Source organism: Nipponia nippon, unplaced genomic scaffold (assembly GCF_047370975.1).
Source record: "Nipponia nippon isolate SJK-2023a ecotype South Korea unplaced genomic scaffold, ASM4737097v1 scaffold_8, whole genome shotgun sequence".
Taxonomy (NCBI): Eukaryota; Metazoa; Chordata; class Aves; order Pelecaniformes; family Threskiornithidae; genus Nipponia; species Nipponia nippon.
In genome coordinates, this window is record NW_028262402.1 from 21,679,362 (window position 1) to 21,702,958 (window position 23,597).

Sequence of the window (23,597 nt, forward strand, 5' to 3'; positions counted from 1 at the left end):
GGCCGCCTCCCCTCCCATGACACTGCAGAGCGGGGCCCGGCCGCCGCCCTCCGCCGCCGAGGCCTCCTTCCGCCGCCGGCTCCGCGGGCCCCCCTCCCGGCGGCGGCGGCGCCATGATGATACGCCCGAGAGGGCGCCGCGCCAGGCCCTAACGCCGGGCCGGGTCCCGGGACGCGCCCCCGCCGCCGCGGCCTGGCGCCCCGCGCTGCTCACCTTCATGTCGGGACATCCTAGTCCAGAGGCGGCGGCCCAGGCCCGTCTCGGGGTTCCCGCGGGCTGATCGGGCGCCGCTGCGGCCTGGCCCCCCGCCGCCGCACGCACGGAACCCCGGTGCGAGAGGAGAGGGGCCGGAGGCAGGGCCGGGAAGGGGGCAAAAATACAAGAGGCGGTGAGGAGCCGGCCTCCCTCCTCCTCCTCCCTCGCTCGCCCTGCGGGGGGCGGATCCGGCGGCAGCGGCTTCCCGGGCGCCGTGACACGGTGACTCTGGGCCCCGCCGGCCGCTGGCGCCGCCTCCCGCTCCGCTCCGCCCGCTGCCGCAGCGACGGCGGCGGCGGGGCTGCCCGCCGCGCTGGAGCGGTCCCTGCTCCTTCCCCTTCCTCCTCCCGCCCCGGCCGCGCCTCGGGAGGAAGAGGAAATACCCCGCCGGGGCGGCGGCCCTGCCGCACGGGCTGCCGGGCTGCGGGCGGCTGTCGGGCCCCGCCGGTGGGGCGGCCCGGGAGGGCTGGCGGCGGCGAGAGGCAGCGGGGCGGGCTCCGAGGGAGGAAGCGGCCAAGGTAACGGGGCGCGGCGGGGCAGCCGCCAGCACCGGCCTGACCCGGGGGGCGCGCGTTAATCAGCTTTTTATGCAAAAGGAAGGGGGAAAGAGTGGCCGAGACCAGTGCGCATGCCCCGAACCGATTTTTCAATGGCTGGTCGCGTTATTCGTTCTGCCAGCTTTGGGGAACGGCTCGCTGCGGGCACCAGGACAGGCACAGGGCTGATTTCCTTCTTATTTTTCCCCCTTCCCCCTCCGCAGGCCTGCAGAGCACTCCTGCCAGAAGTGCCCTACGGTCGGGCTCCAGCGCAGTGAGGAGGAGGAGGTCCCATGTGTCATCACGCTCCAGACAAGCGCCTCGGTCTCTCCACACCATGAGAACTTTTCGTCCCGTCATGGTTGCTTCCTGCCCTGTCATGAAAGCAGGCTAGTCTTGAGATAAGTGAAAAACTTGCGGCATGGCTGTGTTCCTTCCCTGGTTCGGATGTACAGGGTACATACGTTAAGCATCTTGATTCTGTGCTGCCTGTCTTACTATGACTGCCTGGCCTTTCCCCAGATTTCATCCTGAATAGCACCATCTCCCTCGCTTTCTCTGTCCATGCTACTTCCACCTGCCTTCATTTTCCTCTAAGTTGTCATCTCCTACCCTGCTCGTGGCATTCCTCCGTCTTTTATCTCTGCCAGTCCAACACCTCCATCTTCTCCACCATCTTACGCCACAGCCCCCATATGTCTGCCCCAGCCCTGCAATTCGCGTTGGTGAAGTACTTCCTCATTATTCTGTTTTGAAGGCCGTGAGGGCCCACACGCCAGAGCAGCCTAAGCATCAAGCTCCAGTGAAAGGCAGGAGTAAACAGTATGTGTTGAAAGGAGGAATTGCCAGCCTCATTCTTTGCACCACCTCCTTCCCATGCCAATTATATGATATAGCCTCTGCTTCTCCCCCTTACAGGCATGTGCACATTTCTGTTCCCTGTGCTCTGGCCACCTGCTTCACTTCCATCTTTCCCTTGGCACCAAGCAGTTTCATAAACATGGTGCCTACTGAGAGAGTAACCTGGATCCAGTCTGTCTAAAAGCCCAGTGGATTGTGGGTATTTTCACTGGAAGCAAGCAATACCCGTGTGTTGGATAAGCTGTAGGAGAAACTGGGGCTCATTTTGACTGATGAGAGCCAATGGCTTCACTGCTTCTGAAAGCAGGGGAAGAGTCAGTGGCCATGCAAGGAGTCTGCAAGAAGCACACCACAGATGACGAGAAACTGAAGAGAAATCTGCAACTGTCATAAAACACGCTACCAAACTATGAAGGTGGTATCTTCAAGATAGTTCTGGAGGTGAAGCTGTGCCTATCTTGCCAGCATTTCACAGCAACAGTGCACAGAGTAGGGCAGTGGGTCCTGTGTGTCCTACTACTTTATTTTAGCACTGGGATTTTTAAATGTGAATGCCAATTGTCTCATCCAGATGCAAAATACAGACCATCGGGTGCTCTTGGCTGATGCTACCTCTCAGTCCCTAGAAGAGCAAGCTACCTCGCAAGCTGGCAACTCAGCTGGCTAGCAATATATTGTCTCTGTGCAAGGCTGTGGTTCCCTGTGTACGTAACTCTGCCTCTGAGCACTATGATGGTGTGTTGTCCTATGCTTGGTTTTATCCAGTTTCTGGCAGAGTCGCCTCCCACAGGAGCTTCTCCCCATGCACCTGGTAAAATACAGACTGCAACCCAGGCATTTCACTGGGAGCCGGAAGATTCAGTCTTTGGTCACGGAAGATCTTGGGCTAATCATCTTGTCTCTCCACACTTTGGTTGCAAAATGGTTTAATAACCTTTCCCGGCTCTATTAAGTGTTACTCACATGGATATCCCTTGAGTGCACATGGTCCAGCCCCTTGGCACACAACTTTTCTGAACCACCCCTGGTGCCCGTGGCAGCCAAGCAGAATTCTGCAGCCTCTTCTCCATCTTTGTAGGCTCGACTCCAAAATTAAAACTGTAATCCTGTTACTATGTACTGTTTTCTTGCCTTAAGCCCGGTATCTATACCCAATGAATCAGTATAGATAAAAGCCTTGGTACTTTTGGAATCACATTAGAATATGCCTGCATGTTCAATAGTATGTAAAATGCACCTGTGTTATATCCTTCAGTGGGAATTTTGCTGATTACCTCTTCTGCAAATATAGCAAATACTGCAAATGTAAGGCAGCCAGGCTCCCAGAGATGGGCATGTGGCAACTCCGGCTGAGTGTGGAAAGAGGTGCGTAATAAAATTTGAAGGTCCTTTACAAGGTCATGGCCATTAGAAAATATTCTTATCTTCTGAGCATTAACTTGATAATTAATAACCTATACTGTCCTTGTTTAGAACAATATTGTTTCTTAAACGTACATCCTGTTATTCCACAGGCGGAATGAAAAAGAAAGATTTTGGTGATGTTTATAAAGTTCTGGTGTGAATGGATCCTTCTGTCTCTAAGGGAACAGCTTGCCATAGTCGGGTTTCGTATTCTTTCTCTCCCATGCCACAGAATAATCCATAGGTGAGACCTCCTATAAAGCCATGAGGAAAAAAATTTCAACATTAGTGTTTTCCTGATGAGTAAATGCAAGCTGAGAAATTAAAATTTGCTTCCCCAAGATCACTCAAGGTCAGAGCCAGGCAAGGGATTAGTGACCCAGATTTCATAGCTAATTAGGCCATTGTATAAGCCACAGTGAGAAATAGAAAAATTCATGAATTTTCCCAACATAAAATAATATGATAAAATTTGTGTCTGGAAGTAATAAAATCCTCTGAAATAGGGAAGCGGCATCATGCAGTTCCCCTCGCTGCCACCGTAAAAAGGTTCAGTGTCTGGAGCAGAGCAGGACAAGTTTGGATACTAAACTGAATGTTGACATGCTAGAGCAGAGCTCCTGAGTGGTAAAGCTGTTACATTAGGAGCCACTTAGTCCATAAATCTCCTTGAAATCTTTCACCCCTTTGCGGGCTACTGAAAGCCCAGTGAAATAAGTGGTTTTGCTTGTTTCAGTGCTGTCTCTACCAGGCTTTATCCATTTGAGGAAGTGATCTCTGCTTCACTTTGCTTGGACTTGTGACCAAGGTTGGGCACCCCACTGCATGCAGCACTAGCTCCTTGTCGGTTTGATGGTTCAGCTTCATACTTGGAGGTAAGATATGCTGTCTCCACAGTGGTATAAAACTTACATGAATCAGTTGCTTGGATCAGTCCGGTCATCATAAGATAAATGTGGAACTGTGATTGCATACATGCTCAAATGTTAAATTTGTACACCGATACATGTGAGGGCCTCCCACTACGCTTTCTTTTCTAACTAACTGCTGCTTTTCTGCCTCCTCTTGCTCAGCAGTCATTCAACACGATACAGAGCTGCGTATTGGTGTGTTCAGTGTGATCTGTAAAGAAAGCTTTTAAAATCAAACAGAGAAAGACAGACTTGCTGCTTTCTAATTTATACGGAAAGACCTGAAAGAACTTTGCATACTTACCTCCTTCTGTTTTGTTTTGGCATCTGTGCCAAGGACACCTGTTCTGCCATGACAACAGACCAGAAAACACAAAAGCTCTGGGCCTCCTATGGCTGGATGCTAGATAGGAAATGGTATTTCCACATAAATACTTCTTGTGAACTGAATCTTTCCACGTTCCCAGGCCTACTGATGATGTCTCACCGTCCAGCTTGAAGTGTCCAAAGCACTGAGGAACAGCACAAGTGAACTTGGAGTCATCAGGAACATCAGATGGCTTTGCTCAGTGGGTCTCATTAAGAGCTTTTGCAAAGGAGTACAAGCATCCCACTGGAAGAACACAGGGCTTGAATTTTTAGCAGAGACATCCCTCCTGTGGGAACTGTATTTGGCCTTGGAGCTAAACTGAGCTAAGAACAACTAAATATGCTATAAAATGCTCATCGTCAGTTTAAACTTTTATTAGAACGCCTCCTTTTGAATGCCGGACACCACTGGTATGTGCAAGGCACATGCTACACTGCTATGCCCGTACTTTACTGTCAACCAGCAGTTGCAGAAGCTGTTCCATCTTTTAAACATGCAGTCCAGGCGTAGATGTCACGTCTGCCATCTTTCCTGAGCAGTGGCATCCCCATATTCACCTGCACATACTCTGAAGCTAATGCCTTCTTCCCAGGCAGATTTTGCACGTTCCCAAAATCTTTTTGGAAGCCAGACAGGTGCCGTGAAGAGGTTAAACTGATTGGTACTTGTACACAGTCAGACACATGCATGCAGGCACTGCACAGAATTCTAATATATTGCTGCTCTTCTTCTGTCAGCAAATATGTCTGGACTTTGGCAAAACCAAGAACTGTCTTGTTAATCTCCTCACCTTTCCAGTCCACTCCATTTTGGAGTCAGTATTCAGAGGTTATCCCAGATCTATCCTTCACTACTGAGAGCTTTCATCCTTCTCAGCAGTCAGTTTTTGATGTTTGTTAAAATACCATATGTTGATATAAAGCTAAAAGTGCCCCAGCTTCCTCTTTCTCTCCTATATTTCTGGCCAAACCTTTATGAATAATTTGAGCCAAAACAAACACTGAAAATTAATCAAATCATTCTGTCCTCTTACAAAAATATTCCAAACTGACCACATACCCTTGTAATGGCATGGTTCCAGTAGGCACACTGTTCTTACAGGACTTAAAGTCACAGTGTATTAGGAAATAGAAACAGCTTTTAAAAATTCTCCAAATTCCAGCTCTGTTCTCTGTCAGGAGAGGACAAAGAAAAAAGAATTTATCCTTTCTTGAAATTATTATTACTGTTCCTTTGGAGGTTACCACTGAACCAACCAATATTCCTCTACTTGATAACCACAAATGTTGCTGGATTTACTCCACTCCTTGTGAATGAATTGAAAACACAGCATCCCAAGCACTGTTCCAGCAAGGAGGAGATACCAGGGATGTATCCTGTTTACTTACAAAGCTCTGTTTCTGCAAGCAGGAGGAAGCAAATAAAACAATATCTGCTCATCACTGTAAACACTCTTTGCTGCTCGGATATATTTTATGCACATGTTTCTCAGGGCCATGCTAAAATACTGATTCAGGCTATGAGCTAGGTTTTTATTACCCTCTATTTTTTTCTGCCCTTTTCTTTGCTATCCCCACCCTCTTTCAAAACAATGCCCACACTTAGGCAGGTTCCCTATGAATTCAAATCACTGAGTGACCCTATTTGACCTTTTTGAGTGCTGCTCTGTGCCTGTTCTTACAGTGGATGCTGCCATCTGATACAGCAGACAAACTACTCTTTGCAAAGCATAGTGGTTCATCTTTGGATCTATACAGCTCTATTTCAGTAAAATTTAAGCTGACTGCTACCTTATGCCTACACATCTCAATTCAGCTGCTGGGATCATGTGATGGGTGGGATGCTATGATGAGGTGATACAATGGAGTCACATACCCCAGTCTCCACAACTGGCCCAAGACTTGGGGGGATCACAGGGGGCCTTCATGGCTAGGTCTTTTTCCATGAGGACCCTGGTGAGCAAAGGGGCCCCCTAGAAGTCACTGCAAAATCTCATCAACTCCAGCACTATCCAGGCTAAGTGCAGCATGACAAAGCATGGGAAAGCCTTTCCCTGCGCTGCTTGTGTCTGCCATGCAGGCATGGAGCTGAGGAACAGAAAGCAGGTGAAACTCCTATGGTGACAAAAAGACTGCTAGCATTTGTTGGGGGGGGAGACATCTCTGTGTACACCATGTGTTTTCAAACATATGAGGACATGTGGTTTCTGATGTAAAAAGCCCGTGCTGTAAAGTGACAGCTGAAAGCTGGCAGCATGGGATACAAAGCCCAGGGGATGAGGGTCATGTCCTGGCCATGGCTGCTGAGTAGCAGTCCTGCAATAAAATGGGTTATATCTCATCTTTCCCTTCCTCTTCTCTTCCTATAAATTTTAGCCTGCATGGGTCAGACAAGCACAGAGCTGCCAATGTATTAGCAATTAAAAAAAGAAATGAGAAAGTCAATACAGACTAACCTGAAGGGAAGGCACTGCTCTTACTGCAAATGCACAGAACTGCTGTGTGGCTCTGTCTGGTTCAGCAGCAGGTGCCTCTCCTGAAATCATTTGCCGTAATATTTTTAGCTGTTGTTAGTGATGCAGGAGTAGTGATTTTGGATTGCCCTGGACCAATCATCCCTCATCTTCCCCTTCCTTCTGCAATGACACTAGAGAAAATTTCAGCTCCGAGAGGGACCTAGCTATGCCTGGGACACTGCTAATGACAAGCAGAACTCACCCAGCTTTTGGGGTTTTGTGTAGACATCCCCTTCTAACAAAAAACTACATCTCACCTAAAACAAATCTCTCTCATACATTCTCCCTTCAAATGTCAGAAGCCAAGCAGTTTTCTATTCTCAGTTTACAAGTTTTTAATTTTTCAGTTAAAGAATGATCAACATTGACATTTGAAAATGTGTTTTTAGAAGCAGATGTTTCTGGTTTTTCATTTGCCCCTTTAAAATACTTAACACTTTCCTTTTATTGTAGTCTTCAGTGAAGCTTCTTTGCAGGCTAGCCCTCTAAAACAACTTAGCAAGACGATTGGCACTGCCCCTCAACTGGTAGCAGAGTGCTGGCACAGTGCTGCAAAGGGTTATATGCTTGGGAGCCCTCCACACCAACCATGCACCTGGGCTGCGGGTACCTGCAAATGGCCATTTTGGCTCATTTTGCAGCAGAGAAACTGTCAGTGCAAGAAGCAGCCGGCAGCACCAGTGAGCACCATATGCTATGATGTACAGAGAGCGTGTGTTTTCACTGTCCTCTAGTAAAACCAGGAGTAAAACTCACATTCGTGGTGTGGCTGGAAGCTAGAGCAGGGACAGATGTGTGTAAGCACCATGGCTCTGAAAAAGGAAGAAGGTTATCTACCTGCCACCTTCTTGTCCTCATAACAGGCTTTGGCAGAAGGGGAAGGACAGGGGATGAACATCAACAATACAAATACAGCTCCCTTTTCTTTTCCTCCTTCCAAAGCTTCTTGGTAGCAGCACAAGCATTTATTCAACTCTTCTTTGGTCTGTTGGAGAGATGACTTGAACAACAGATAGGACACATCAGGAAACCACTGAAGTAATTAACAAAAAACACCTATACAAAGCAACCCAAGTCCAAAAGAATGAGAAGCCCAAGCACAGCAATACCTCTTATGCAGTGGCAAGATCACTGCTCATGAGCAGTATGGATACGGCAGCTCCTGTCACCTGTCATCTGACCATTTCAGATAAGGGCAGAGGTGCCAGAGTCAACGTTATACCTGCAGGAGGGGGTAATTGGTAGCATGTTGTGGCAGCTTAGTGCATACACACATAGGAGGCAGCTGCACCCGAGTAGCCCTGGGTGCTCAAGCTGGCTTGGCTAAAGTCACACGTGGCATCTCTTCATTCACTTAAAATCCTTGCACTGTGGTGACCCATGAGACTCGGTTTTGACAAACAAGTAGATGAGCAAGAGAGGTCTCTCTTTGCCCTTCACCAAAGTGCTCGATCGTGCTTCCTGATGAGCAATGCAACCACTTTTGGACCTACAACAGCACACTCAATTTCCTCAATTAGGCCCAGGTCCTCCCCTGGCTTCCAAGAAGCAAGAGCAGGTCCTCTTGTCCTTCAACCCATATTCACAGAAACAGACAGCAATGGCCAGCACTTCATTACAGAGGGACCAGAGAAACTTACCATAGCACGGCTGGCTTTAGGGGACCAAAACTTCCCAGTTTGTGAAGGTGTGTCAGTGTAGGACTCTGTGACTGGAGGCATGTCTCCAAAAGGTGTAAACTGGCCACAAATCCCACGCTCTGAGCAGAGGGTTTTAGTCATGCAGTTATTTTAGAACACCAGGACTCAACAGAGTCCAAATCTGATACAAGGAGTCCAGTGTTGGAGGAGACATCATTTCAGTTAATGAAAAATTGCTCTCCAATTAACACCAACAATTTTTAGTGAAGATGACCATTAAGCGCTTCCCAGAATACTTGTGCTTGAGCCCTCTATGGTGCTATGTATTGACTTACCAAGCAGTTGCTCTTCCGTGTTTAATTAGCAGGTGTGAAATTAGTCGTGGTGCATGGAGAAAGAGTTGTCCTACTTACACCTCTGCTTGCCTGCACGTAGCCAGCGTCGGTAAACGCAGGGTGAATTTCACACTGCCATCTAGCGATTAACACCCACTTTCCGTGCTGTGCAGCAGCAGGAAAATGATAACAGCAAAGGTTTTAATTCCCCAAGGCTGAGATCTTAGATAGGCTTATATTCCATGGCTTCTTGAGGAACAGTGATGAGTGACACACGTAATGGAGCACAGAGTCCTAGCCCCAAGGAGCTTACATAGGACAGCTGATGTGGACATCTAGATATCCTGAGGTGGGGTTCCTAGCTAAGTTTGGTGAAGATTCTATTTGCTCTTCATGCCAAGTACTTATAGAAACCTAAGTGAGTGCACCCTTGATTTTGGTAGTCTGGTCCTGAATGTTCACATGCAGGCACTTGTGTGCTTCTTTACGTACTAGAATGTTTTGAGTTGTTTTTTTTTTTCCTTCTTTTTTTGCCTTTTCTGCAAATTCAGGGCCCACCCTAGCAGCAGAAGGTAAGGTATTCTTTTCAGAGCAGGCATGGCGAGGCCCAGAACTTGCAAACATGTCCCTCTCTCAACTGTCAACAGCATCACTTCTGGTCCAGGGATAGGCTCCTAATTTTCAAAAAGTCTTGTGTCCAAAGGGTGTATGTTCTTAAGCCAAATGATGCATTAAGATAGAAGGATGCTAAGAGCAGAGAAGGGATGAATAGAGGAAACGACCATGTCACTTTTACACTGTGATTTCTGCTAGGTACAAATCACCCCTGTTTGAACACTTCAGTATTAGATAACATATTCTGGAGAAAAACAAATAATTGTCTACTTCAGAGATTTCTATTCTCTGCTACAGGTTTCATCCACTGTTCACCTGTATTGAGTAGGCACCCATACAGAGTGTACTCATGTAGATATACACAGAGTGTATAAAATGGCAATGTTATTCATAACCAGGATTATACAGACCAGTCCAGACTACCAGGGATTCTGGAAAGGAGCTGTTATAGGACAAAAATAATGTAGTTTTTGCATTCAAATGCAATTTTTTTACCCTTTGCTCTTAGAATATATTGTACCAAAAGCCTGACAGTACAGCCTTTAAGGGAGGGAAAATGTTTTCAACTTGAGATATTTGATAGAGATGGTTATTTAGAAGAAAAACTAAATGTTGAAGGATATTTGACACCTGTGGACTAGAAGTAAAATGCCATACTGCCACATTAACAGGCTCGCTGAAACTGAGGCAAACATTGTCTCACCCAAGTTTTCCAAATCAATCTGCCTTAAGCAGAAGATACGCTAGAGAAACCTGCTGCCAACCCAAAAGCCACAGGTAACCACCAACTAAAACCAGACTTGGAACAGAAAGTGCAAAGCACACACCTTATCCCACAATGTCAGTAATGTGCAGAAGGCACTGATGTTCAGAAAAGGGCATGAGCTAGGCTGAGGAGCATTTTTCATAATATTGCATCCACCATGCCATATCTGGGACAACATCTGAGACATGTGGCTCAAGGTGTTCATAAAGATATTCTCTCTCCATTCACGTGCACAGGGCAAGAAAACCACAGCTGGTGTCTCCCCTGCCTATTTTGAACTTGCACATCAGGAAGTCCACCAGCATTTGCAAAGCCTTTGTGTGAGCCCATAAGGGGTGACTCCACACCATCACTTAATGTCGTTCCCTTACCCCTTTGTTCGAAAAGCTGCAGGAGCTTTAGGGCATTTTGTGCTCTTGTAGGGACCCATCTCTCCATAAGCCCCTCGTCACCACTGGACTGCATGAATTGCCTGCGAGAGCTTGGACAGAGGTGTTTCATGTGGCGGGAGTGATTAGAAACTCACTGCTTCCCTGCAGGGGGACACTGCTCCCAGAGAAGGTCCAGCTGAACAGCACTCTCCTAATCTGCCTCAGCACAGCCAGACAGCAACTGATAGAGAAATTTTGTGCTAGCTGAGGTGGTTTTGTACTGAATAGATTAGGAAGGAGTTGTGCACTGTTTTGTCAGCTGAGTTGCAGCAAGAATAAGGTGGAAGTCAATAACAGCTTAGACAGACAGACAGACAGACAGAGCTAGGCCAAGGCAAGAACATCACCCTCTTATGAAAGCAGGCATAGGAAATCATTTCACATGCTTTAATAATTGTCCGTACTCCAGTGAATGTTACAATTACACTGATTTACAAGGAACAGTTGTACCAATAGAGTTTTCCATTTAGGCACAGCTCTTCTGTAATAAAATAGTACACAAGAGTCACATCACTACACGCCATCAGTAACAACAGTGAGTTTTTTTGTACAGATGAACCCTTAGGACAAATCAGTTCAGTGTTTCCCCTGATTGTAGGTAGTCAGTACCAATGTGTACAGGTTAAAGTCATCTAACACTTCCTAATGTAAGATCCTTCTCTCTATAGCTCATACATTTTGTCAAGCTCCCACTTCCATGAAGAAGACTCTGTCTCAGACACATTTTTTAATATTAAAGGCTTGGTAGCTGCAGTTGCAACCTGGCTGGGCAGCCTGTCGTTTTCCCAGCTCTGACAGCTTAGTATTTGTGAGTATGGCTGACTACCACAGAACTGAGGTGCCTTTTAAAGGGAATTTTAGAGCTTTCTTGCAATCCAAATGACAGTAAACATACACATTTGAAAGAAAAACTGAACATTTCTGTTAAAACATAATGACCTTTTTTTTTTTTTTAAACTGGACTCTAGTCTTCAGCACATTTTTTTCTTAGGATTTCTGTAATTTGTTTGGTCACACATTTGTTTTACGTGAGACGAGATGTTTTTCTGTTGGAGTACATATCTGGTTATTCCTTCATGGGTAAACTTAGCTCAGAAGTGGCATTAACTTTGCAAGTATCACTATGCTTGTATAACCAGTATAAAACCCTATTAATCTTGTCAGTAGATGACTCTCTACTGATTACTTCTAGACATCATTTTCCAGCATGAGAAGGCCAGAAGTTAGCCACACCCTAAGAAAATAGTCTAAGAGTTTTGTCAGAGGATGCCACTGTTCTTGACACAGAAGCACAATAGGGCTAAATCTAAGATCTTTCTCAGACCGCAAATGACTAAGAGGTCATATCCCAAAATACACTGTCCCAGTGGACGCTGTTCATCATACCTTGGGACGAGTTATTTTCTCTGAAATTCATGCCACTATCTATAAAGAATACTCTGCCTCGTTCCAAGTGCCCTCTGAATTTTATGAAAGATATGGGAACTTAGTAGCACCATACACAGTGGCAAAATTCTGTTCCCTCCTCATTGATGATGTTTATTTTAAGGATTGCATTTGTCTGTTGTATCTCTCTGAGCTTTCTTGACTGGTAATGGCAAATACATTACTTTGTCATGAAGACCTTGAACATCCTGTCTGATCAGTACTCCATATTTAGTGTGGTTTCAGTTAAGAACAATTCATGAGTAGAAACATACACTTTTTGTTCTATGCTGGAGCTTCAACTGTGGTAAAAAAAAAAAAGCTAAAAAAAAAAAAAGAAAAAAAGGCAAAAAAAAGGCAAAAAAGGCAGGTAACAAATCTCCAGAAGTCTGAAGTTCAGGTCCATTTTAAATGTTGTCACTATAAAAATGTTTTCTCTACTTCTGGGAAAGCGGCAAAAACATAAAAAAAATTACATAGCTTTCATATATTAATTCCACTCCCCGCGAGTTGTTTTAAATTTAAAGAATGCATTGAATTAACGTACTACAAGTGTTTTAAATAATCTCCACTATGGTTTAATTACAGCAGGAGCTTTTAATGTTTAGTATCACAAAGAATGTTATTATGGAATAAATACTAGTATTTATTTGTTCCCTTTATGATCATCCCCAAGAAAATATTTCATATCAGACAAGCACTCTATGATAAAAACACAGTTTACAATAGCCATTTACTGAAAACAGCGCAGATGCAGCAGTCTTCTTGTACAGGTATACACATCCTTTGCAGTTCTGTACTGCAGGTGCCTGCTATCTTTCACAAAGGGGAGGAAAAATACTTCTTGGCTGAGTATATGCATGGAAAAGATATGAAAAGCCTATAGGAGCAACAAGGTTAAGACATTTAATGCAAATAGGTCCCCAATAAAACCATTCTTTCCCTTCCAGTTCAGTGAAGATATGTAACATAACCAGTTACTTATAATCTCTTCTGACCTATGACTTCAGTTTGGTCTGGTTACAAAGGGTGATGAAAAAAAAAGAATTCAGATTTTCAGCTGTCTGAACAGAATTCCAAGAAAAAACTAAGCAGAACTTCTAGGGACCTCAAAGCATTTTTCCTGACTCTGCAGATAAGAATTCAAGGCTCCACTGAATACATCAAGTGTATTGAAAGTTTCTGGGATGAGAATACTCCAGTGCAAAAGACACCTCAATGCAATAGAATCCAATATCCCTAGAAGGGGATAAGTTATTTTTCTCTCTATTAGCATCTGAGAAGAACAGACTATGCACATCTAAAGACCAAGAGAAACACACTATAAAATTTCAGACAAATGCTTTAAGTTACGTGTGTTTATTACAAAATGACACTTGGTGTTAGTTGCATACAACAGCATGTGCTGTCAGTGTTGCATAGCTGCTCCCACATAAGGCAACAACTGCAGCGCCTGCTTGCACTACCCAGAAGTAGGTTACTTTCTATCCACTACAGCTAAGTTACCTGCAGTCATCCCTGCAGCATCTGACATGACTGTGTTAGGAGCCACGAGTGGATAAGCCAGGGCATGAGAAATTGGTTTTGTGCCTTATAAACAGTAGGTATAGCTTTATGTATTTATTATTACGAAATAAACCCTTTATTTGGTACATTTCAATAATTAAGCCTTAATACATTTCTTGACTGCACCTTTAGCTATCACCAGTAGTGGCAGCGACCCAAGACTATACAGCACTCTGCACTCCTCTTTTGTTGCAATACCTCTTCACCAGGGGAATACTACACTGGATTTTAAACTAGTTGATGACCCTACTTAGTACTGCTTTAGAACAGCTTGAGAGCTTAACACTGTTTTCTTCCATGTTCAGTTACTGCTGCTTGTCTGTCAGTGGGCTCTGTTCAGTGCCTGAGCTGTGCTTGTTCTTAAGGGACCTTCCAATATATCTCCAATATTCCTTTCGGATGGTGTCTTTTTCTTTAGCCAGAATTTCACACAGCTATAAAAGAAAATTGAGAGATTGGAGTGTTACACCAAAAGCTTACAGAATCCTTAATTATCTTTATAAAATGCATACAATGTATGGTTCAGCCAGTATTAGAAACACCTTTCTTAGCAACAACATTTGTTTTATCCACTGGATTTGCAACTGTCCAATGACCTCAAACTGATGTCAACTCCAATTGGTAGTCAACCAATCTGGCGCTGCACAAAAATCTTTCCAGTTCTATTCCAGTTGCAACTGCTTCCCCGTGACTCCTTTCTGTGCCTGCCACTCGTCATCTACCCCAGCCTATTCAGGCTGTAGTATACTACACTATACTCTCTCACAATGTTAGGGCTGGTGCTATAGAGATAACTTCTGCATGTTCTCATTTTTGTTTTATTTTGATCTGGGTGAGCAGTGAGGCACAGAAGTCAACACTACTCACAGGACATGCTGTGTAAAATTTATATGGTATGAACACTGTCTACAAATGTTCTAGTCAATTCCCTTTTATTATGCAGATGACATTGCCTTACTCCGTGAACCAGAGTTGAGAAACAGGAGCTTCGATGCCTAAATAGATGAAGAAGTCAAACTCAGTGAAACAGTATAAAGGGACATAAATCTGAGAGGTACAACTGCACTTATTTACACTCTGGTCCTGGAAAACAACAAAGGAAAAATGTTGAGAAAGAACAATGTGGGAGCACAGAGACTCCAGGCAAGAACTGCAGCTCTAATTACACTGAGTTCCAGTCTGTCCCACAGGGAATGAAAAGTGTTCTTGTAAAAACTATACTGCAAACCACAGCAATGAGTTCCCCGAATATGAAGCACAGGGAGATACATAACATTGCTACAAGTCATTTAGTCTCTGTAGGAAACGGTGCCTGACATTCCTTACTGATATCCCCAGTGCCGGCTGGCCCTTACGCTAATTCTGCCAGCCTTCTTAGAAAGAGCTTACAAGTGCAAAGGGAGCTTGAGATTCTGTTTAGATACAGACACTCCGAGAACAAGATCCACTAACCTGCAGAAAAGAAACTGAGTTCATGCTACAAAGTTAGCACTGGGAACTCCTTGATTGTTCAAACTTCTCCTTTCTTTTGCAGGCAATATTAGAAACCTTCCTTTACTACCAGGTGAAGAAAACTTACAGTGATTTTGTAACTGGCAAGTTACTATTTATAGATAAATTCATGAGACCCTTGTGATTATCTGGCTTTCATGTTCAACTCTTCGTAGAGCTCCTGTGATTACTAAGTAACCTGTTCTATTTATGAAAATCAACGCCGTTTTCTTGGGATATAAAACAAGAGAGCAATAGATGGCATCCCTGAGAAGCAAAACCAAGCTCTCAAAATGTACCTCCAATGCCTTGTTTAGCGTTTCTTCCTTGTTATCACACTGGTTTTCAAGCATATCTTCATATATGTCCACAAGAAAGGCAATCAGATAGGGTGAACTGTGGCTGGGCTGTAAATTCAACAGTTGCTCTAACAGATTTGGATACTTAGAAAGACCACGATCCTGTAGAATCCTAGAACAGAGGTTAATAGGCTTGAAATGTAACACTGAGAAATCTGGTGTGAAGAATTACATTTTTGTTATGACTCCTTTATTTGGAGATCAGTTTTGAAATAAGGGTGCAAATACAAGTAAGGGAGAAAGTAAGCAGCATGCAGCAGTAATCAGCTTAATGTTGTAGTAAGCTAGTATAGTTGTGCTCAACTGACCAGAAATTAGACTGAAAGCATGCTCATTACTTCCTACTCTATGCGCTTGAACCCAGTAACATTACAGGTCAAGTTTTTAAAAGCACAAGAAGTACTTGCAATCCTCCCACAAGATCTATGGGGCCAGAAACTCAGTGGAAAGTTACAGAAAAATTACATTAATATATTTACCCCTTGTGGAGGTTTTTGCCTGCCCGCATAAGCACACAACACTAGAATGAACAGCAACAAGCTCTTTCCAGTTCAGAGCTAGGCATAAGACACCTTCTACAGATATTGTCTTTATCTCACAGAGAAGGATGCCTCACCCTTTTAAATAGTTCCAGGCGCTCTCATTATGTGGCACCGCTGTGATCATCTCAAGAGTATATCTGTGAGAAAAAGATAACAGGTCATGAATGCAACCACTAACAATGCAGTTAGAAATTACCTTAATGTGCTCAGACACTCCCAAATACATCCCTGTAGTCTATACTTCAGAGTCTTTTTGCAGATCATCTCAGCTGGGTCATAGATCAAAAATGTCTTGCAATGTAATCACCACAACTCTCAGAAAGTCAGACCTTGTGAGAACAGTTTTAAATTCTGAAGTGTTCCATTTGCTGCATTTTATCCAATAATTAAACAGTTCTCAAAATTATGAGCAATAACACTAAGAAACAACATGATCTACTCTCCTGGTATGCTAAAGGAATAACTTGTGTCTTGATGCTCAGGAATGGCAAGGGGCTGAAAAGGGCTCGAGTAATCGAAGCCCAGGGTGAGCTACCTTGATATGACTGCATGTGCTATATTCTGTACCTATCTGCAGAACTTTTTTCATGAGGCTGCACTTGAGCAAACCCACAGAAAGGCAGAGCTTGAGCTTTCAGCTCACACAGCCTTCTGCAGCAGTTCTTTTAAAGTAGCAGCTAGGCAACTCCTCTAAAAGCAAAGCAACAAGAGGCACCTGCCATACAGTCACAAAGCCACATTTCATCTTTACAAAATAGACTTTACCTTCTGCCCTTCCCCAGCATAACCAGGCATTCAGCTGATTTTCAGAGACAGTAGATACTGATAAAAAGTTCTATAAGCAGTACTGAAAAAAAACCAAACCCCAACCCTAAACCTTTTTTAACCTTCTGCAGTCACTATGACAAAGACCGAGTTTATCAAGCAACAAGCAGCCCACCTACAGTTCTATAACAACATCTGGGAAGTCTTAACATTAGACAGCCTGATTCTTAAGATGGTATCCAATTGTCTTGAACATAGCACCATGTATAAACTGATCAAGGGCGGATGTCAGATCTAACCTCTAGAGAGAAAAAGCTGGAAATATCCAAGCCTAGGCCATGGAAATGGTTCAGATTTATTGATGTGCAGGAAAGTTATACACTGGAAGAGAAGTACAACTTAACGGCAGTTTGCAAAGACAACCATGAAAGGTGGTGGGGGCTGGGGTCCTCTATGAACAATGTACCAATGTACCAATGTATCAATTCAGAGACTCAGCCTTTCTTCAGAAGAATAACTCCAAAATGTTGCAGTACCTTCTTCTCATTGCTTCTTCACTTTAGACAAACATCTCCTCATAACCATCAACCCTGATCAACAGTCTGAGACGTGAGAACCATACAAGGAAGCTTCCCTTCCCACCATCAGCAGGAAAATAAATGGCTAGAAGCCCAGCTTGTCTTCAGCTACAAACACACCACTTCAAAACAGTTTCCAAAGCTCATTTTCCTCAAAACTAGCCAACTCACACACGTAGTTGTCTTTGTGCTGACCACATACCCCTGAAAGCTCCTTTCTTTGTCCAGCTGCATCAAATTCCTCACAAAAGGCAATTGCTCTTCCTACAATCCACGTCCAAGTTATCTTTAAATCATTGTGGCTACTGTACTACTAAAACAGCAGTTTAGTACAACACTGAGAGTGTGTCTCCTTCCAAGATTTCTAGGGATAGGATGTAAGATACTAATGAACAGCACAACTTATGTGGTTCCACTGTCACAGATTTTCTCCAGGTTGCTCCACTACAGCTAGTTGACTATAAAAAGCCACAAGTTTTGTTTGCACAGTTAACAGCAGGGTGGGAAGACAGATTCATGAGAAGAGCTTGCCCAGGGTAAGCATATCTTTCTTCAGTACTACTCAACAAGTCAGTGGTCCTGAACCCATCTATATATGCACTAACACTTGATCTGCTCTCCATGAGAGTGAGCCCAAAAACTGCATTAAAACCAGGGAAGCCAAGCCCACAGGCACTGTCTAAGTATTCCTTTGTTTTCACGTAATGGAGAATGCTTAATGTGAGCATGAACAGTGTTACTAACTGGACTTCTCTGTCTAGGACTGCTGGATCGTCATAGCCGGTGGTGTTGAAAATTACGAAGTGTCGTTGGTTCCAAACAGAGTTGTTTCTCACATCTTCCCTCAAAAGCTGGTCTACGTATTCCAGTTCATTGTCCCACAATTTGAACTCCTATGGAAAGGGAAGGAAGAGAGAATATCACAATCAAAAGTTTTTATTTTCTAAAATACATTCTCCTTGCTCCTAAGTTCTCTGAACATTAGATACAGAGACCTTTTTAAAGAAATCAACACAAAGTTCAAAGAAAAATAAGGAAGGCTGCACTAGGAACAAGCTACACTATTCAGTTGCACACAATGGTAGTAGCTAATCATTAAATTCACACACATGAGAGTAAGCAGCCAACAACAGACCTTTCTGAACTCGCTTCCTAAAAGGCAAGTTTATAGCTAACCTCTACTGCACATTGGAATGCAATTGTTTTTCCCCCTTCAGCCTTAAGAAACAAAGTGCCAAATGCAATTCAGCGTGTATTTAAGAAGCAAAACTCTACGACCTGAGCAGGTTATTTAGTGAATCAAGAGTTCTGCCGATACAATACCTGAATAACCCATTGTCTGTGTTGCCACGCATGGTAATTTTTGGCATCTTGGTTAAGAATGTCAGCTATGAACTCAAGCTCTTGGGATGGATCCTGCAGCCACTCCACCAACACCCGTCTGTGATGCCTAATGACAAGAGGAGGAAACTATTTTTAGAATAGTCTAAAAATTTTTTGTGAACATGTGGTCTGTATTAGAACAGCATATAGCAACTGTACTACTTAGAAAAAAAACACTAGTTAAATACTTCAAGTTAAATATACCAAAACATTTCACTTGGCTCTGAGAAATATATGATGCATACTTATACTAGAACAAATTCTAACTACACATACACATTGGCCAATCACCTCCTTTTAGACAAGTTATGTTTACTTGAAGTAGCATGTTTCCACTTTTAACACTCATGGCCAAAGTCCTCAGCAGAACAAAATTTTCTAGTAGTACGTAATTTCTCTAGCAATAACAACGCTGCCATTTTGCCTATTGCCATTCACTTGGGAAAAAAACAACAGCAGGTAAGCAAACTCCAAGAGCCAATGAAAGAAAAAATACTCACTTCTATTTGCCTTTTTGTTTGCCTTTTCATCAGTCATTTTTTGATCTGTCAGACTTATTTTGACAGTTTAAAAATTGAAATTGAAAGAAAACAAGACCTTTTCAGCATGTCATAATCATATGTTTAGAACAAGCAGCTAAAGAGGACTTTGGAAGTGATACTGATGCAACTCCATTTAACTCCTTCACTACTGCCACAACAGTAGATGCAGGAAGCAACTCTTAACAACTTTTAGGATCAATGATCACAATTTATTCTAGACAATTTACAAAACAAAAATTATCTGCAAAATCATTAAGAATTGAAAAGAAAACATGATTTTACCAGACTTGGTAGTTCTTTGGCTGATCTTCAATGATAGCTGTAATATACTTAAGTTCCTCATGGAGATCCTTTCCCAAAGACTGCAGGAGGACTCTCCGGAAATGCCTGTATAAAAGTCAAGCATTTGAACACTGCAACGGGGCTTTCCTAAAATTCACAGAGAGCACAGAAGAACCTTTGTTCACAGTTCTTCTCATAGACAGTGAGTTAAAAAGAGCGCAAAAAACTAAACCACGTATCCAGTTCTGTTAAAGGCCATTCAATTATCAAACAGCGGAGAACTGGAATAAAACTGCTTACAAAGTATGTCATCTAAGACCACAGCAATCCTATTTCAGATTAACCTCTGTCTACCCACACTAGTCTTATCATCACAGAAACTATGACTTAAGTGCTTATAATAATGTAAACTTTCTTATTTTATGCAAGTTAGTAGAATAAAGACGTACATGAGGTACTTGTTAGCATTCACAAGTTAAAAGGCACTACTCTGAATATGAGAAATTCACTATTTATTTATTAACTAACTGAACATTAACCTGACAGATCTTCTAAAATGCTCTATTTAGTAAGTATACAATTACTTAGCAGGAAATAGCAGCTATCATGCTTTTATGCCTCTCCTTGAAGCCAGCTGAGGGCACCTTCAATATTTTACCAAGGCCACGTTATCAGGTAAGTGATCTAATTTTAAACAGCAAAGTCCTTTTTGTGGCTAATCCTGACCGTGATAATATCCTCAAAGCCAAATGAATGAAAACCACCAAATCAAAATGAGACACGGAAAATACCGAACAAAGGCTTTCTTCAGAAGCTCGCTGGAAGTCTACACTACTCCTCTGTGTAAACTCAACTAGTCATGCCCTGATTAGACTAACAAGATTATTAAAGCCATAAGAGGTTGACAATCAAATGATGATAGATTATCACTTACCATACTGTGTAGTTTGCAGCATTTAACTCAATGGCATCTGCTGTTAGCCTGAAAGCTCTTTCACTTCTCTCATCCCGCTGCAGAACAGCCCGGAAGTAATCATAGACATCTCGAACTAAAAAGATAACAGCATCTTATCCAAGGCTATGAGACAATGGCCTGATTAGGGAGTAAGGTTAATAACCCTTTGAAGTTACTCCCTATTTTGTGTACTTTAATATACCTCTTTAAAATGCCAGCTATGTATTGCTCTGACAGCACTGCTGATTGAAACCTCTAAATGGTATTAGTATACTGAAAAGCTGCAAAAATATCTTAAAGATGTACCATCTGAATAATATCCAAAACAATCAGAAAAGTTCCTTGCTGCTTACTCACACTATTTCCCCAGATGCAGTAGCTTCATAGGTCTCTCTTCCATTTGTGGGCTAGACATGCCTTATTATGTGAACCAGACTGTCTGTTGTACTACCTCTTAAGCCATGTGATTTTAAAATAAAACCTTGGCTATTAACATCTCAGGTGAAGATTCAACTTCAGAGATGCTTGGTGAAAACATCACACACAAGCACCATAACACAATAAATGTTAAAGTCATTTATTTACAGTACTACTGTAGAGAATATGTTATCCAAAACATGAAGTCTTGCTTTAACTACACTACAGACAGATACAAATTTAACCACCTTGAGTTTTCAGTGCAGAACATATTTAAAACTTACATTTTTCACTGTAGATGATCTGAACAACAGGATTTGGCCCATCATTTTGAGGGACAGGTTCAATATCTGCCCATTCCTTCCTGTCCCTGTAAATACATGTTTTTGTCTTTTCAATGCTTCTAAAAAGCACAAAATGCTACTCAGACCTCTACAGGCACAAATCTATGTCCAGCAACACATCCTTGTTCCCAGCGGTCACTATTATTGTCACTATACGATGGTTTATAACGTAGGCCAGCATATAAACAAGTAAAGGAGGTACTGACGTAGGTAACGGTATCAAAACCCACTTGCAAGACAACCTGGGAGAGGACAGCGCTCCCTCACCCCGCCCTCAGACTGCCACGGCCGCGGCGCTGTGACCTGGGCTGCAGCGCTGCGCCACACCCGCGGCTCTCAGCCTCCGCCGGCGGCCGTGCTCTGCACCCTCAGGCCTTCCGCCCCAGCCGGCGACACTGCCGCCTTGCCACGGCAGCGGCCGGAGGCAGCGACGCCGGCAGCCCACCGCCCGGGCCCCGGCGGCTCCCGCCGCCCCGCCCGGCCTCTCCTCCTCCCCCCGCCCAGCGGCCTGCACGGCACACAGCCAACCTCCCCCATCACCACCCTCCTCTTTCTCCCCCCGCCGCCCCGCGGCCCCGGCTCCGCCATCCCGCCCCTTCCCCCACCCCCGAGAGCCGCTTCCGGGGCCGCGCGCGCAAGACGCCCCCACGTGGCGCTCCGCCCCGCCACCACCCTCGCGCCCGTGGCGGAAGGAGCCCCGTCCCGGCCGCTCGGGGGCTGCGCCGCCGCTGTCGTACCTGTAGAGCACGTAGCCGCCGTCATCCCCCTCCTCCTCGTCTTCCAGCAGCTGCCCGAAGCCGCCCTCCGGCTCGCCGCTGCCCTCCCCCTCCGGCTGCAGCTCCGCCGCCACCGCCATCCCCTCCGCCGCCATCGCCCCGCTGCTGCTTCCGGGGCCCGGCGGAACCATAGAGGCCGGCGCGGCGGCGGGGGCAGAGCGGCCGCGCGGCTCGCTATCGCCTCCCCCCGGCGCGGAGGGCGGGGGTTGTGCGGCCGGGGCCGGCGAGGCCCTTCCCGCCGCCGGGGCCGGGCCGGGACGCGGCGGCCGGTGGCGCTGCGCCGGCGGCCGGGCGAGGCGGTTTCCCGCCGCCCCCGGGACCGGGACAGGCAGCGCCGCGCCCTGAGGAGCTTTACTCCACGGGTCTGCTAATTAACCGTCAGAAACGTCCCGGGGGAGCCGGCGGGAGGTTGGCCCGGGCCCCGGCCCCTGGGTAGTGCTGCAGTTCGCTCGTCCCCTTCCAGCGTGCCCTGACGGAAAGCTGCGGAGCGGCAGGGTGTGTCGGCCTGTTCCCTGGCCGATGGTCCCGCCGCTGCCCCTGCGTTACGGGGCAGCGCTCGTCGGTTGCTTGGGTGGCTGCTGCCTGCGCGGTTGTGCTTTATGCTTGGTTTTCACTACTGTGAACTGAAACGTTAGACGCAAGAAGTGAAGGGAGGCATTTTTCATACCAGCAGGAGCGTATTTCCCATCAGAACCCCCCTGACACCAACACCAGGGTTTGCAGGTGCAAGGCCACGAGACCGGCAGCACTGGACTGATGGGATGGGAACGTGGGGGAAAACGGAGGCCCTGGGAAATGCCGCTGCTGCGGCTGAGGTGGAAAGGTACAGAGCTGCAAATGGCCGGTCCCTGCATTACTGATACTAAGGCGCCGGAGGCACGGTCAGCTGCGTGTCCTGCCCCATGGAAACTCACAAAACGGCACCGAGTTTCCAACAGGGCAAGGCTGAGGAATCTGGTCTCTGTAGAAGGTGGAATTAGAGGAGGCTTTGAAACAGCCCGTTGTAACCAGTAGGTGAAACTGGGGAAGGCAGGAGATCCTCTAAAGTGATGTTGGCCAGTAGGACAAAGTAGCTAAGCTGAAGGCAGTCGTTAGGAAAAGCAGCTGACCCAGTGTTACAGGTTTGTAATCCGGGGCGTGCTGAGATGCCTTAGAGAGGGGAGGATTAAAGAGAGACAGAGCACGTGTGTAGTAAGGGCCATGCATACATCTGCATCTGTGCTGTATATATTGAGGGAGGTGCGAAGTCATTCCATGTGTGGTGGAAAGGGTTAAAGTTGTTAATTCTGGGGTGCTCGAGTTGAAAGGGCTGTAGGTGTGTCACATGTTTTACAATGATTTTACAGAAAGAAGAATGGTTCCGGAGCAACAATGAAGGAGTATAAATGCATGGCTGCAAATCAAAATACAAGATCCAGGACGAGGAAAAGTCAGGCTTGCAGGTGGTTCTTCTGTCATTGAGCAGCTTCGTCTCATTTGAGAAGTCACTTGACCTCTGTGCTTTCCTTGCCTCTCTGCCTTTTTTCTGCCCTA

At 45.1% G+C, this 23,597-nt stretch overlaps 2 protein-coding genes and 1 long non-coding RNA gene across 12 annotated transcripts in view; 1 reads left to right on the forward strand and 2 right to left on the reverse strand.

Moving 5' to 3' along the window:
- Positions 1 to 535, reverse strand: part of LOC104017578 (E3 ubiquitin-protein ligase KCMF1) — a 53,701-nt gene extending 53,166 nt beyond the window's left edge. The window contains exon 1 of one of the 3 annotated variants that reach the window (XM_087741231.1): positions 214 to 535. In XM_087741231.1, coding sequence (XP_087597357.1) covers positions 214 to 229 — 16 coding nt within the window. In that variant the 5' untranslated portion in view covers positions 230 to 535. The remainder of the gene's footprint in view (positions 1 to 213) is intronic. The other 2 variants (XM_087741232.1, XM_087741230.1) reach the window with 2 other exon arrangements.
- LOC148050483 (uncharacterized) lies at positions 514 to 15,414 on the forward strand. Of its 8 annotated transcripts, none has more exons than XR_015700899.1 (5): positions 514 to 773; positions 1,016 to 1,247; positions 1,710 to 3,931; positions 14,574 to 14,684; positions 15,165 to 15,414. It is a non-coding gene; the product is annotated as an uncharacterized LOC148050483 (long non-coding RNA). The 8 variants fall into 8 exon arrangements; XR_015700897.1 differs by lacking the exons at positions 14,574 to 14,684; positions 15,165 to 15,414 and adding an exon at positions 4,435 to 6,834 and having other exon boundaries at positions 1,710 to 3,017; positions 3,167 to 3,931; XR_015700895.1 differs by lacking the exons at positions 14,574 to 14,684; positions 15,165 to 15,414 and adding an exon at positions 4,435 to 6,832 and having other exon boundaries at positions 1,710 to 3,300; positions 3,793 to 3,931.
- Positions 11,006 to 22,195, reverse strand: FNTA (farnesyltransferase, CAAX box, subunit alpha). Its single transcript, XM_087741233.1, has 9 exons — positions 22,026 to 22,195; positions 21,229 to 21,314; positions 20,507 to 20,621; positions 19,573 to 19,677; positions 18,689 to 18,815; positions 18,110 to 18,258; positions 16,097 to 16,159; positions 15,421 to 15,592; positions 11,006 to 14,064 (listed from the first exon to the last, which is right to left on the reverse strand). The coding sequence occupies exons 1-9, from the start codon at positions 22,193 to 22,195 to the stop codon at positions 13,936 to 13,938; spliced, it is 1,116 nt and encodes a 371-aa protein (XP_087597359.1). The 3' UTR covers positions 11,006 to 13,935.
- Positions 22,196 to 23,597: the final 1,402 nt, after the last annotated feature.